Source organism: Vidua chalybeata, chromosome 2, assembly GCF_026979565.1.
Source record: "Vidua chalybeata isolate OUT-0048 chromosome 2, bVidCha1 merged haplotype, whole genome shotgun sequence".
Classification (NCBI taxonomy): domain Eukaryota; kingdom Metazoa; phylum Chordata; class Aves; order Passeriformes; family Viduidae; genus Vidua; species Vidua chalybeata.
The window spans coordinates 6,420,166-6,433,948 of NC_071531.1; the positions used below are offsets into that span (position 1 = coordinate 6,420,166).

Consider the following 13,783-nt stretch of genomic DNA (forward strand, 5'->3'; position numbering starts at 1 on the left):
AATTATTACTTGCCCACTTTATGAACAATGCCACAATAATGAAGAACTTCTTTTATACAGAGAAAATACAAATGTGAATTCTAATTTAAGCAAGGGGCTCCAAATGCCCCTGTCATGTTTAAAAACAGTACTGCTTATTTAGAAGAAACTTTTAAAAATCATAACACAAGTTTTAGTTTTGGATAATCATTTTTTTACACAAAGTTTTCCAGTGTTATCTCAGCCTTTGTTGCAGTGTACGTGCAGTTAAGTATCTAGGTATGTAAGCCCACTGTTAATTCTTCAGCACTAAAGTAACATGCAATATTAATTAAACAAGAAATGCATCCAGTTTTGAGGAAGAAGACAACATTGTATCAACTGCATAACCCATATGGTAAAAATGAATGAAACCATTATGGTATTTTCCTCAGAACTCTGCATTACATCCACAAGGTTTGTCATGGAAGAAAGACATTCAGGCTGGAATTAAAAAAAAATGCTCCATCTTCAAATTCTAACACACATACACAGAACACTCTTACTAACACACTTTAATCCGTATGGATTCTTATTGGTACTGTAATATTTTTCTGCAAGTAACCCTATGGTGCTGAGTGCTACATATTACTTTTTAAAGATCACATGGAAACAAAATATGGTAATGATTACATCATGGCGACAACGTAATGTCAAAAATAACTACAACATTCAGCTTCCCATGAAATATGCACTTTCCTCCTACACAAAAAACAAAATCACAACATTTCACGTTAAAGAAGCAACAAAAAGATGTACAATTATTCCCTTTGAATAAACTTTTCTACAAAGGTAGGCATCTGAGCACTATGGAACTGCACTCTTTGATTTATGGTAATTTCCTTTATCCTGAAAGGATAACTTAACACACAGATTTTCAACAATATAAAGTAGCGTGCAGGTTTAACCTATGTTTTATTTGAATCTATGCCATCAACTCTAGGGAAAATGTGCTTTTACAAATGAGAGCCTTCCACCAGCGAGTTGCCCAGGAAGGCTCCTGAGAGCACCCTATGAGCAAACTGAAGCTGTACCTGAGTGGAGTTGGATAGTTGGTTTTTCCACGGCTCCTCTGCGCTGCTGGTCAGGTTTGTGCGGTTATGAGGTAGAGAGAGTGCGTTTCGCTGCAGGTAAGGCACGTTTCCATTACTTCCACTTTCTGTTATGTGATTATTGCCTATCAAAATAGTGTCTGTACTACCCAGCGTTCTTGCTGTGCTGCAGGGAACGGGGCCTGCTGCAAAGGGTCCATTAGCCATAGGCTGCCCGGGGCAGGCGGGACGGATTCCACGCTGAGCGACGTTAGGCACTCTGGTCAGAGCAACCTGCGGCTGCTGGCCAGAGACAGAGTTTGTAGGCAGTGATGAATCAGCTGTTGGCCCGTTAGGAATTCCAGTAGATCGTACCTGTGCAACTCCTGTTTGTCTCATCTAATGGAACATGAACAAAGCACAACAACATTGGCTGCGGAACTGAGAAAGGAAGGGTCATACAAGGTTTGTGTACTTTACTGCACTGGTCAGTTCCAATTTTATACTCATTTTAAGATCTTCACAGTTGATTTTGAGAACTGTCAAGCTCATAAAAATGCTGAGTAAATGTTAAGTAAAGCTATCAGCACACTTTTTTTCTTGGCCCTTCAGTCTGAGTGTTTTACTGCTGATGCTGGACAGAGGGAGAGAGAAGTGAGCAATGACAGGATGAGAGAAAAGCTGTTACTACAGCCAAGTATTTTCAAGCAAAACTGCTTTCAGATATGTCCACTCACATTACTTTGAAAGTGTGGCTTGAAAACTTTTACATTAACCAGCTGCCCTATAATAAAACACAGCTAAACTCATTATGTTTCAACCACTAATCCACAACTATCCTTTATCCAAAAAAAATTAACATAACACAGCAAAGGGCATGAGAACTCTGTACAGCAGAAATTCTTTAGAATTCTAGAAACACACAATAGTCTCCATTACTGACAAAAGTGTTATAGATAAGAAAAATATTTTTGTTCTCACCTGCTGGTGTTGCTGCATCAAGACAAACTGACTCTCCAGCTGTTCCAGCATAAGTTTCTGTGCTGGATTTAGATTATTTCGGTTTGCACGCAGCTGTTCCAAGTGCTAAAAAAACAGCAGTGTGGTTCATAATCATTAAAACTGCATGGGCTTTTTAGATAACTTTCTTGCATAAAACACTAAAAAGTATCCATGAAGACAAGACTTAAAAAGCTGAAAATAATCAAGATTTCTATTACAGATTCAAACATCTTTCCATACACTCTCTTGCAAACAACCTTAGTTACTAAAACTAAAGAGACTCTGTAAATTATTTGCGTGTATAATTATTACTGCCACACTGAAATTAAGTGTGCTGGTACCATAAAAGGAAACTACATTCAAGTATGATTATATGGAATTCTTATCATAATTATGTACATTTTAACACCATTTTGTATTGCGCTATTTTTTTAATAATTCACAAAGTGAATTAAACCAATAGGCACACATGAAAAACTTCTCCTGAAAATATAAAAGAACCCCAGAAAATTGTATGATTTCATTAGTAAGAGCAATATCTTAAGTTATGATATTGAACTTGTTTGTAACTGATAAATTTAGTTATCTATTACCAGAAATCTGATCTCTTTACTCATTTTAAAATACTCAGCACTGTTCATCATCCTACCAGTAAGACTGCTGCTGCTAAGTGGTATGACTTAAAAAGCAGATGAAGATGGATCATGCCAAAATCGCTGGATTACCAGTACCTTCTATTCTGAATTCCCTCTGGAGGGGAGTGCAATAAATAATATATATATATATACATATATGCATGTATATGTAACATGCCATATCCATCCAGCCTCTGAGTTGCCAATTTTGAAAGGCCAACTTTGAAGATGCAATAAAGGCTTTTTTTATTCACTCTCCTCTTGCATCATACATTTTTGGCTTTCCTTTTTATATGTGCTGGAACCTTGTCAAGCTATTGCCAGCACATCCAGTCTACTGTACTCAAGAGAGGCCTACTGAGGTTCTGCTTAGAGAAGGAAGTTGGATCTGGAAAAAGGTGAGACTGAAAAGGGGAAAAAGTAGTCATATATAAAATAAGCAGAGGGAAATAATGAGAATGCTTGGAGAGAGAGAGAGAGAATGACTGTGGAAGAACCAAAGGGGTGGGGAGGCAGGAGAAAGAGGGAGGGAAAATTATACAGTATAATAAAGCCAATATTGTTCAGACAAATAGTTGAAGAGCTATATTGGAATTGAGGGGAACATTGCTCAGTTAATGAGAATGCTTTCTGCCTCTGCACTGTGCTCCCTTCTATTTCTCTTTGCATCCAAAGCATGAGCAATGCATGGGTAAAATTTTCCAGCAGGGCCCAATTTTCAATATATGGAATTCCTGCTGAAGCTCACTGCATGCCCTAATGAACTGAAGAGACAACAAAATTTCCTGACTAAAAACACCCAAAATAAGATTTCCAGACTAAAATCTAGCATTTCATATAATTGTATTAGCTAACACATAATACAGAAAAGCAGCAGCAGATTTCATTTGAGTAATGGTTTCATGGAATGTGCTTATTTGTTTATGCAATTTGATACAAGAAGCAACCTCAGAGGAAGGGATGCTATTACAACAATACTTCTACACCTCTTTCAATATCCCCCACACTACAGCAAGTCACAAAACTCACTTTGCACACAAGTGTGACAATTTGCATATCTGTCTTTAAAACATCGTAAGAAAAAAAGAGTTAGTGTACATACTTATTTTATAAATTATAGAAATCATGCAATGAAAGTGTTTAGCTTCTCCTAGAGATCATTTAGTTTCCTACTAGAACTTGTCTCACATAGAGAGGCCACAAATATTCAAACTTGAACTATACCCTGGGAAGTATTTTACACTAAATTTCAAGAATGTGAAACCAGAACATGTCCCAGGTTTATTTTCTTAAAAAGAATAAAGAAATAAACAAAATATTTAACAGAGCTTCTGAAGATCTCCCATACATACCTGTAATTTCTGTGGTGTCAAGCACCAAGAATGAATTTGTTGCTGTACAGGAGGATGTGACACTGTATGGCCACTGCTCCAAACATCTGAAGTATTCTGAGAGAAAATGTTACATTAAAATGTGTGACTATCAAAGGGCCAACAAAATTTATTTTACTATCTAGATTTTACCTTATTTATGAAAGAACTAGTAATTGTTTCAAGAACAATAATATAAAAATATATAATAGTAAGAATGTACTAAAATAACCAAGTCTCATTCTACCATTCCCAACAGTATCAGGGTAGTCTGAGAAAAAAGTTAATGATATCTAATACCATAAAGAAAAACAAGCAAATCAAATTATGCAATTAACTTAAATGTATGCTACTTTCAAAACTGAATACTTTATCTACTGTAACACTATTACATGATGATGAAACACTTGAATTCTAAATATAAGCAAAGGCAATAGACAGGATGACATGATTGTCTCCCTCTCAATCATCAGACTACAACTGTACTTCTTCACTGACACGACTACAACTGCAGTAGAGTGCCACCAATGTGCACTGCCCTTATGTACCTCCTGCCTAAGCTGGAATCTGATAAAACACACCACTGAAAAATGTTTTTTAAAATTTCTAAAGACATTCCCCACCTTGATGCCAAAGGATTAAAATTTACTGCACAAATTCTGTGCATGCTGCATCATTTCAGTGCATATTTTCCATATAATTTTGGTAGGGGGCTCTAGTTCATCAGAATATATACCTTTGTTGGACTAGATGTTCTTTTCCTCTTGGCAGGACTGGTCAGGTCATCTACTTGGCTAGAAGGAATCATGTGTAGTGGCAAGGATTGCTGTGAAATTGGTGTTTGAGTGAGGCCTAGTACAGGTTCAGTATTTGGATGATGAGGTTTACAAGCCTAAGAATCACAGAAGGAAGACAAAAATATGGTTCTATATATTCTTAATGCTTTCCTTTCAATTTTATAATTTTAGCAGCCCACATACATTAAAAGGGCCGAGTAGATATTCTGAAGCTGATCTCAATAACTGAAAAATCAGTTTCCATATGGTCATCAATGGAGGAATGTGTACCTTTCACCGGATTATTAAACCACTGCAGCATTTCTATTTAAGATGAAAGCTTTTAAAATCATGAAAATCCACAAAGGTTCTAAATTGGTACCCCCATATTTCTCCCACATTATAGGGAGCTCCTTGATCTAATATCCCTCTGCAAATAAATCAAAGGCTTCTTTTAATAAAAGCCAATCCTGTGCTCAATAAAATAAGCTTGACCACTACCGATTGTAAAGAACCCTTAAAGCTGGGCACCTGCAGAACATAACCCAACTTCTCACCTGCTGTGCTGTGTTCATGGCACCCTGCCTGGAGGTAAGCTCTGCGGGGATTGGTAGGCTCCATGCCTCCTCAATACTAGGAAGTAATTTAGTTTTATTCTGTAGACTACCTTGTGGAAGGTTACACAACTGAGCCTAGGAAAAATTATGTAAAAAGCAAATTTAACACAAGCCTACTTTAGTAAGAGCAAGTCCATGAAATCTTCCTAAATGCTGTAGCTAATTACGTCTTAAAGAGAGGACAGATTTAAAATTTTGGGGTTTAGAAAGGTGCTAGGTATAAAGAGGGTAACCAGAATATAAACCTTTGTGAGAATCAGAACAAAGATGAGCTCTGGATTCAGAGGTCTCATAATTCCTTTTTTCTGAAATTGCAAACAAGAGTGAAAGATAGTGTGTTGCGTATTCTCACTATATGTTATGAGAACTTAAAAATGTAGACAAATACAAAGAAAAAAGCAAAATGATGTAAAACAGTATGTTTTGATTAAATGTGCAAAATAGGGTTTATAAGGAATTAAGTTCCACTTAAAAATGAAGAAATAAAATATTACAGGCTATGATATGCTTACAGTACACATGAAAACAGGTTAAACACACCACAAACAACTGTAAGTTAAACTCATGTGTGACTTCTCCCCTCCCCTCTGCTGTGTGTTTGAAGAGTATTTCCCCTGCTTAAAACATTAGTTTTACCTGTAAATACTTTATCCGTGCTGCAAGTGCAGAGGTATTACTACAATTTTTGCTCCTAGTTGCATTTAAGTAGCATTTAATGGCATCCTGAGGCTGGTTGCAGGACTCATAGAGTGTGCCTAGGTCCATCCAGGCTGCAGCATGGCCATGGTCCAATTGTACAGCACAGATATAGGCCTGTAAAGCATCCATAGGCTGATTTTGCTGTTGGTACAGCACACTGAATAGAAAGATTAGTGAAGTTGAGAATTAATAACAAAGTCAAGACACGAGGAACTCAAATACACACATCCCTCCCCAACCCCTTAATAAATCTTGGCATTATATAAAACTTGGAACACTGTATGTAACATTTTCAGTATTTTAAAACATTGAGAAAGCAAATAGTAATTCATTATTTAAACTTCAAATCAGACAAGTCTGTCAACACGGGTGTATAAATAAAAAAGACTTTACAGTCCCTCTGAATTTGCAAAAAGTTGATATTCTTTATTTATATATAATAGCATGGAAGTATATAATTGTATTACCCTGTATCATTCTTACCCTATTGAACACCATGTATCTGCACTTGCTTCTGATTTATCAATAGATTGCCTATAAGATATAAAGGCATCCTGAACTTTCCCAATACTTGAATAGCACCTGGGAAAAGAAAAGAGAACTTTGGTAGTAGTATTTATAGAAGGTAATCATTGAGCATGGCTTACCAAGTCTGATCTGATAAATGTTAAGTCATGCAAATACACACCCAACATTTGCTCTTTCTGAATGCCAGCCACAGACAGACTCAAACACCTCGACATGTATTACTAATTATTTATTTAAGCACCTCAAATCTACTTAAACCCTGGATTACTACATTTGTAAGGAAAACAGTCATCCCACATTTGATAGATTTGCATTTCTTTCACTGGTGATACCTTATCAGTCAAAAAAACCAGTATTTATCTACAGATAGCATTACAGTGAAACAATTAAGTTACCTATTTCATCAAACAAATGGTTATAAAACTTAATGTTCTACAAAACAGAATTATTGAGAGATACTGACCAACTCAACCAGGATGGTCCCTGACTGCCTGGGAGGCTTTTTATGAGCGTTTCTTGCATCTCAATCTTATTTAAGCAATGAACAAACCAGTTACTTGTACTGCATATACAGAGCACCAAATTTTGGAAAAGGTTGTGTGATTCTGTATTTTTATATGTCTTACTTTAATTCCTCACATACAAATTCAAAGTTATTCTGGCATTAAAGAGAACTACAGTTATACCACAGGGAATGATACGTACACTTCTAAAATTAAAAGCTCCAAATAAAGCCAAGATCAAATATCCATCTATATATATATTTACTAGTTTAATCAACAGTAACTGTGTCATGTGTTGTCTGTAACAACTTTCCATGTTGGAAAAAGAACTGACAACTTTCCAAACACATAAATAACAATAGAAAATTAATTCTAGTGAATAATAAAAACCAAGCAGAATAGTACAGACAAAGGTTTGTCAAACATGCTACACTCTTGCAAGTATTTTTGAGCACTTTGAAATGAATACAATAAAATATAGCATTACTTTGCCTAAAATCATCCATTAATTGTGAATACAATGTTTCAGGAGATTGTTGTAATGACAATCTAACCGATGTCCAACAGACATGTTTCACTCTGTCTGGCTATCACACACATAAAGCCTCTCATTAGGATAGCACTGACGTTAGGCCCTCACAAAACTTTGGCAGATGGAGTTTTTCCAGTGGGAGAGAAGGGAGATGGTGATATATTTTGAAAGATAGCTTCAACCAACTTGCTATCTGGTTTGGACAAGCAGCAGAGGAAGGAACAGCACAAGGGATTACATGAGGAGAGAAAAAAGAGTGAATGCACAACCCCATAACCCTGTCCTCCTCCTCCTGCCAGAGTATGGACTGGAGAAACGGGGCACAGAAACATTTTTGTTCTAGTCCTCCTTGTAAAGCAGAACAAATGCTCCCACTAAATTTTTCATCCCATTTCCTCAATTCTCCCCCTTGTCTGTAGGATCCTAGGCTTCACCCTGACCACCAGCAGAGCACAGCAGCTGCACATGTGGAGGAACTCCAGCTCCACCATGCCTGAGAACTCAACTTGCTCAAGGCATCTGGAATGGGACTACTGAAGAAAAAACAGAATTTTAGCCCAGTGGAAGATAAGATGCACAAGATGATCCCTGGCTCATTTTCCCTTTTCCCTCCACACTTGCCTTGCCCCTCTGCCCCACACACTCAGCGCTGGTTGGAGATCCCTGTCTTACAGGAACAGCTGGAGAAATATTATTAGTATGACAAAATCAAAAATAGGTTCCAGCTGTATGTGACCAGAATCCCCAAGAATGTCAGCTGGAAGACACTGAGGTTAGGATATTAATTTTATTTTTGCCTCATTCTTTTTAAATGTATTCCTCAAAAGAAGTGATGTGTTCACATATGGACTTGAATTGCCCTCAAAGCTTTCTCCAAAACTTGAGTATTTCAATAGTTACTGCTGGCTTAAGTGAAATACTCATTTTTCTTAAAAAGGAGACCAGAAAAACTCATCAAATTTGTATGATTTACATCTGGGAATGTTATTTTTTCAAGTAAAAAAATACTGTCAAAGGCTACAAAATTAATTGAACACTTAAATACACATTAGAATGGATCAGTCTGAGCCATACACTGCTGTGTATGCTCTTTAAAAATGGATGTCTGCCTAGGAAAATTTTTGTATTTCAGTGCAAAAACTGAGATTAGGAGGGAGATTCTGAGAAAATAAAGAGAGAAGGAATTATGAAAAAGGTATGAAGAAAAGTAACAACATTTACAAAGGATTTGCGAAAAAGAGTGAGAGTAACAGGTAAAACCAGGCTGGATATATTCAGATTACTGTAAATGTGTAGACTGAATAATAACTACAAAAAAGCAGAGCAACTTAGGTAACATACTTCACTTCAACTTCTAATCTTTATTCACCCCAAATATGTTAGCACCTTTTCTTTTCATACACTTCCCAGAAAACTTAAGACTTCAGTAGATATAGACGTACTTTCCCTTCATTTTTCCTCTGACAGGATTAAGAAGAAAAACCATGTAAGATACAATAATGAGTATCCTCAAAAAAATTCACCAATATAGTTACAGTGTCTATGAAGTCTGTTCTCACCTTCCAAGGAAATACCAGGATTGACCAGAATTTGGATCTGCTTCCAGAGATTTCTGGAGATACTGTATAGCATAGCTTTCCTTGGTTGCCTTGTCTCCAAGCTGATCCACGGTGTGATGCATCCAGCCTACAAAAACAATTCACAAATGGGAGAAGTGAAATTCCCCAAGACCATTTAATACTCTGGCACAGCAGGACTTTGTAGCATTGGTGTCTCTTTAAGAATAAGAATATCAAGCAATAAACCCACTTATATATACATTACAAAGTTTTAAAAACTTTTAAAGTTCCATACTAAAATTACAGGACAAAAAAGACTCAAAATTAAAATTACTTTCACAGAGTTTTAAAGCACTTTTTTGGGTTTAAATAATTTTCTAAGAGATCAGGAGCACAATTATGAACTGCTCAATCTTCTACTATAAAAGTGAATATTAATGTCTTTCCTCCTCTGAACACAGATGCTTTCCTGACATTGTAAAAAATGCAACCATTCTCCCTGTCACACATAGCAATTATGTTTTTTATACATACATATATATCTGTATCTAACATGTGCAACACCTATATATTACATTGTTTACTTTTTTCTTCTAAATCCTTTTATTTGTCCCATATCTACATTTGGACTAAGAATTTTTGCATCTCCACTTGAATCTTTCTTACATTGTCATTTCCTCCTCATTAACGTATTTTCCATTCACCTTGACAAATGCCATCACCTCTCATCTACATAACAAATTAATCTAACCACACGTCATATTCTTTCAAATTACTTTTCTTCGTTCATTAAATTAGACAAATTATTCATCCCCACTTTAAAGGCCTCCCACAACCCATCCTCCCCAATAATATTTTACATGCTTATTAAAATGTATCTCTGCTCTAGCACTGATGCAAGGCTTGGTTACCACTTCAAACAAAGCACCTTCACCACCTTCTCCAGCTGCTCCTCATCTGCCTCCATGCTCAGATGGAATTCCTTCAAGCAGCCACAAAACCATCTCACTGCTGTTCATACAATGAGTACAAACAAGGAAATCTTTTGTGGCCAGCAGTTGGCTTGCTGAAATCACTGCATACCACAGTGCTCAGCAGTGTCTTGCTGTTTGCTCAATAGCCATGTATTTGTCTCAACAAGCCACTGCTTTTCAGAAAACATTTGTAAAATGTTAGATGTGACAGAAGACTGTCCCTGTCACACCCATAAACAGCCCCTTGTGGAACACTATGACACTGATTTCATAAATTACCCAAAGTTTGTATAATGTTCTGGTTAATGACAGAGTTGAGCACATACCTGCACTGCCTGTCCACTTAAAATTTCTGAGGCCTAAACATTCAGCACCCTAAATTGGTACTTTTTGATCAAGTCTAACTACATAGACAGGCAAGACTGAGAAGAAACTGATGGGTATTTGCAGGCTCAGCTCACTCTCTGTAATTACACTTTCCTTTATGATTTTTATTCTACCTGTTTGATACAGCTCATTTTTTTTATTCCATGGGCTCATACTTGTTAATAGACACTACACTTCTGCAAATGGAATGCAAACTTCCAAACTTGAACAAAGGCAGTCAAAAACAAAATCACAGCTGCTAAACAAGATTTGCCTGAGGTGGTCTCAGAAATATCACTTGAAAATTGTGGTCACAAGCAGAAGTTCGAATATTTAATGGACTGTAAGAAATGTCAGGTAAGGAGTCAAGTGGTTACAGTGCTGCAGAAAGTACTTTATCTTGACTGAAAATCGATCTAGTAAAAAATCTACCAATCAGGGAATAAAAAAGGAAAAAACCACAGTGATTTTTGCAGTCACGATAAACAACTTTGTGTCACTAAATTAATAAACAAACTTTGATTTTGATTCAAATCCCAAGCCTCTGAAGTTCTTCAGCATACAGACAATACTCATGCTTTAAGAAGAAAGGCTTCTCTGAGGTTGGTTACTGGAATCACCTGAGTAATTGTATGTTAAGGATATATGTACCAGGTGCTGTTCCAGACAAAACCTGAGATAAAGATATTAGTTCAGGGATTATGAACAATGGTAAAAAAAAAGACATTAAACAATTTCCTCTATCTTTAGAAATGTTGTGTGCCTACTTTCTGTTTCATCAGAACCTTGCTGGATTGAAAGATAACATGTTGTATCTTTGTGAGATTTTTACTGAGGTTCACTGATAAAAAAGAACGAGTCTATTTCTAGAAGACAGAAATGAGAACCAGCAATCCCTATCTGGCTTCTCTGCTGAAACAAGGGCTGCTTCCCAATTTTATCTTCCTGCACAGAGAGCTGAAAAAGGCAGAAAGCAAGAAAGGGAGAGCAAACGTAAGTTTTCCACTAGAATAGCATAGGCAGGGGAAACTGGATCTGTTCTTGAGCATAAGATGAAGAATGTACATAAAGAAGGTGATGAAGAACTCCTAAGCTGGGCAGTCTCCCATTTGCAAGACCTATCTCCAATTCTCAACCAGCATAACTGACTATTTTTCCACTGCTGGGACATTTTTAATACAATAAACCAAACCACAGACCTTGTCCATCCTTCACAAATGTTCCATGCTCTTTTGCAGATCGTTGCAATCTCATTTGGAACGGATTTGGAAAAAATCCCTCTGATGTGCTAGCCTAGCTCATGAGTCTTTTTTTCATGCTTATCAATCATTCTTACACTGAACTTGTGGCAATCACTTTTTCTTTAGTAAATGTGAGTGTCTCTGAAGACATTAAATTCTTCCCCATTTCAGCACCTCAGATGCCACATCCAATTACAGAGACACCATCTTAGATGCAATGCCCCCAGACAAAAATAATTGGGAGTGCACTTGGGAACTCTAAGCAGATGTTTATGTTGCTCTTACACTCTTCCTTATCCAACAGCTGAACACAACTGGAGAAAGAATATTGGGACAAGTTTGATCTTCAGTCTCATTAATTTAATGTCATTTTGGGCAAAGTGGTGAAAAGAATTTTTGTCTGGAAAGCAAATGGAACAGCAAAGAGAAGGAAGATCTTACTGTGATGACCACCTGAACTAGTCAGCACTTATCAGCTCAACTGGGTATGTGTTTATCTGGGAATCACAGGGTTCTCCTCCACAGTCACAGTTTTGGAAACCAGCAACAGGAGCAGAGATTCTAGTAATTCTCTCACAAGACATCTGAACTTGCCTAAATTCCAATCTGGCTCAATAAACTTTAACTAGTGAAGGAAAATAAACAAAAGCTATTTTCAAACTGATTTTTTTCTGTCAAAGTGAAAAAAAAAAAAAAAAGAGTTCAATATACAAATACAAACATGTTTTGACTGGGTTTTGCAAGTAACATTCTGGCAGATGGCAGGTATTTTCTATTATTTTTTCTAAGCAGCAGCGCACCACCCGGACTGTGCTTCCTGAGGAGGTGTTTTTATTACCAGCTGCTAAAGACTAAATCTGCGATAAACACCACACTCTGATAAATACCACTGTTAACAGAGAAGAGCAAAGGAAAAGGCATTATTCCTTCAATGTTCCACTTAAGACCACTCTATCCCTTTCTCCACATAGAAGCTACCCACACAACAAAACTGGGTGACCTATGCTGACTGAATAAAGAGAGTTAATCCAGTTTTCAGACAGCAGACAATTCTCAAAGTCACTGCTCTTACTGCTAGCACAGAGACCTGTGGCAGGATTTTATGAATACAACCATGTGCCTTTGCTTCTATTGTGGCAACATACATCAAACAAAGATGAAAAAGAGCTGGTCAGCTCTTCTGAGAAGCCTGTCTTCCACTGATCAGATGTACAGCCTTTCTGGATGAAACTGCTGACAATTTATACTAGGTGACATAATATCAAGCTAAAAAAAAAATAAATTCAAAGGGCTTACTGAGATGTAAGCAACACTGTCCTGTGACAGCAAAAAGAGCAACACCCAGAGTCCTGCAGCAAACTCCTCCAGCAGTTTCACTTGTGATTTCACAGAGATGACTCAAAATTAGCCCACTGATTTTGACATTCTGTCACAGAGCACAAATTATCCCACTCCAAATCCATACACAACCTGCATCACAGAAAAAGAAAGCACTGTGGCCATAACTTAATGCCAGTTACAAATTTGATTTAAATGACCACTATGTGAAGAGGGAAAAAAATAAAAATGGGCATAAGCAGGCTAAATTAATACTTATAATAATAAATTAGATGAAGAACATGGAGAAGGTGAATGAAGAAGTTCTGTACTGGGTTCAACAATTTTAACAAAATATTCTGGAAAAACTTTTATATGGTATAGAGGAAAAAAGGATTTTATTCTATCCACTTTTTAGAAATTCTTGGCTAGAAATTGTTTATCAGCTTTCTATAAACATGGAATACGACAATTTTTAAAAAATCCTTTTTGCTTTTTATGTGGTCTTTTTAATGGAACCTGATGATAAACCTTTTAGTTACAGAAGCTGGTTTTCATTACAGAGTATAATTATAGCAAAAGAAAAGGTAAATTTTTCAGTTGCCATGTTCTTCT

General features: G+C 36.7%; 1 protein-coding gene across 15 annotated transcripts in view; it reads right to left on the reverse strand.

Moving 5' to 3' along the window:
• KDM6A (lysine demethylase 6A) overlaps positions 1 to 13,783 on the reverse strand; it is a 150,541-nt gene that overhangs the window by 38,047 nt on the left and 98,711 nt on the right. For 5 of the 15 annotated variants that reach the window (XM_053934684.1, XM_053934683.1, XM_053934682.1 and 2 more), the window contains 8 exons: positions 9,271 to 9,397; positions 6,632 to 6,730; positions 6,086 to 6,305; positions 5,390 to 5,524; positions 4,793 to 4,948; positions 4,039 to 4,134; positions 2,031 to 2,135; positions 1,053 to 1,448 (listed from right to left, as the gene is read on the reverse strand). In XM_053934684.1, the coding sequence (XP_053790659.1) occupies positions 1,053 to 1,448; positions 2,031 to 2,135; positions 4,039 to 4,134; positions 4,793 to 4,948; positions 5,390 to 5,524; positions 6,086 to 6,305; positions 6,632 to 6,730; positions 9,271 to 9,397 (1,334 nt within the window). The remainder of the gene's footprint in view (positions 1 to 1,052; positions 1,449 to 2,030; positions 2,136 to 4,038; positions 4,135 to 4,792; positions 4,949 to 5,389; positions 5,525 to 6,085; positions 6,306 to 6,631; positions 6,731 to 9,270; positions 9,398 to 13,783) is intronic. The other 10 variants (XM_053934695.1, XM_053934694.1, XM_053934693.1 and 7 more) reach the window with 3 other exon arrangements.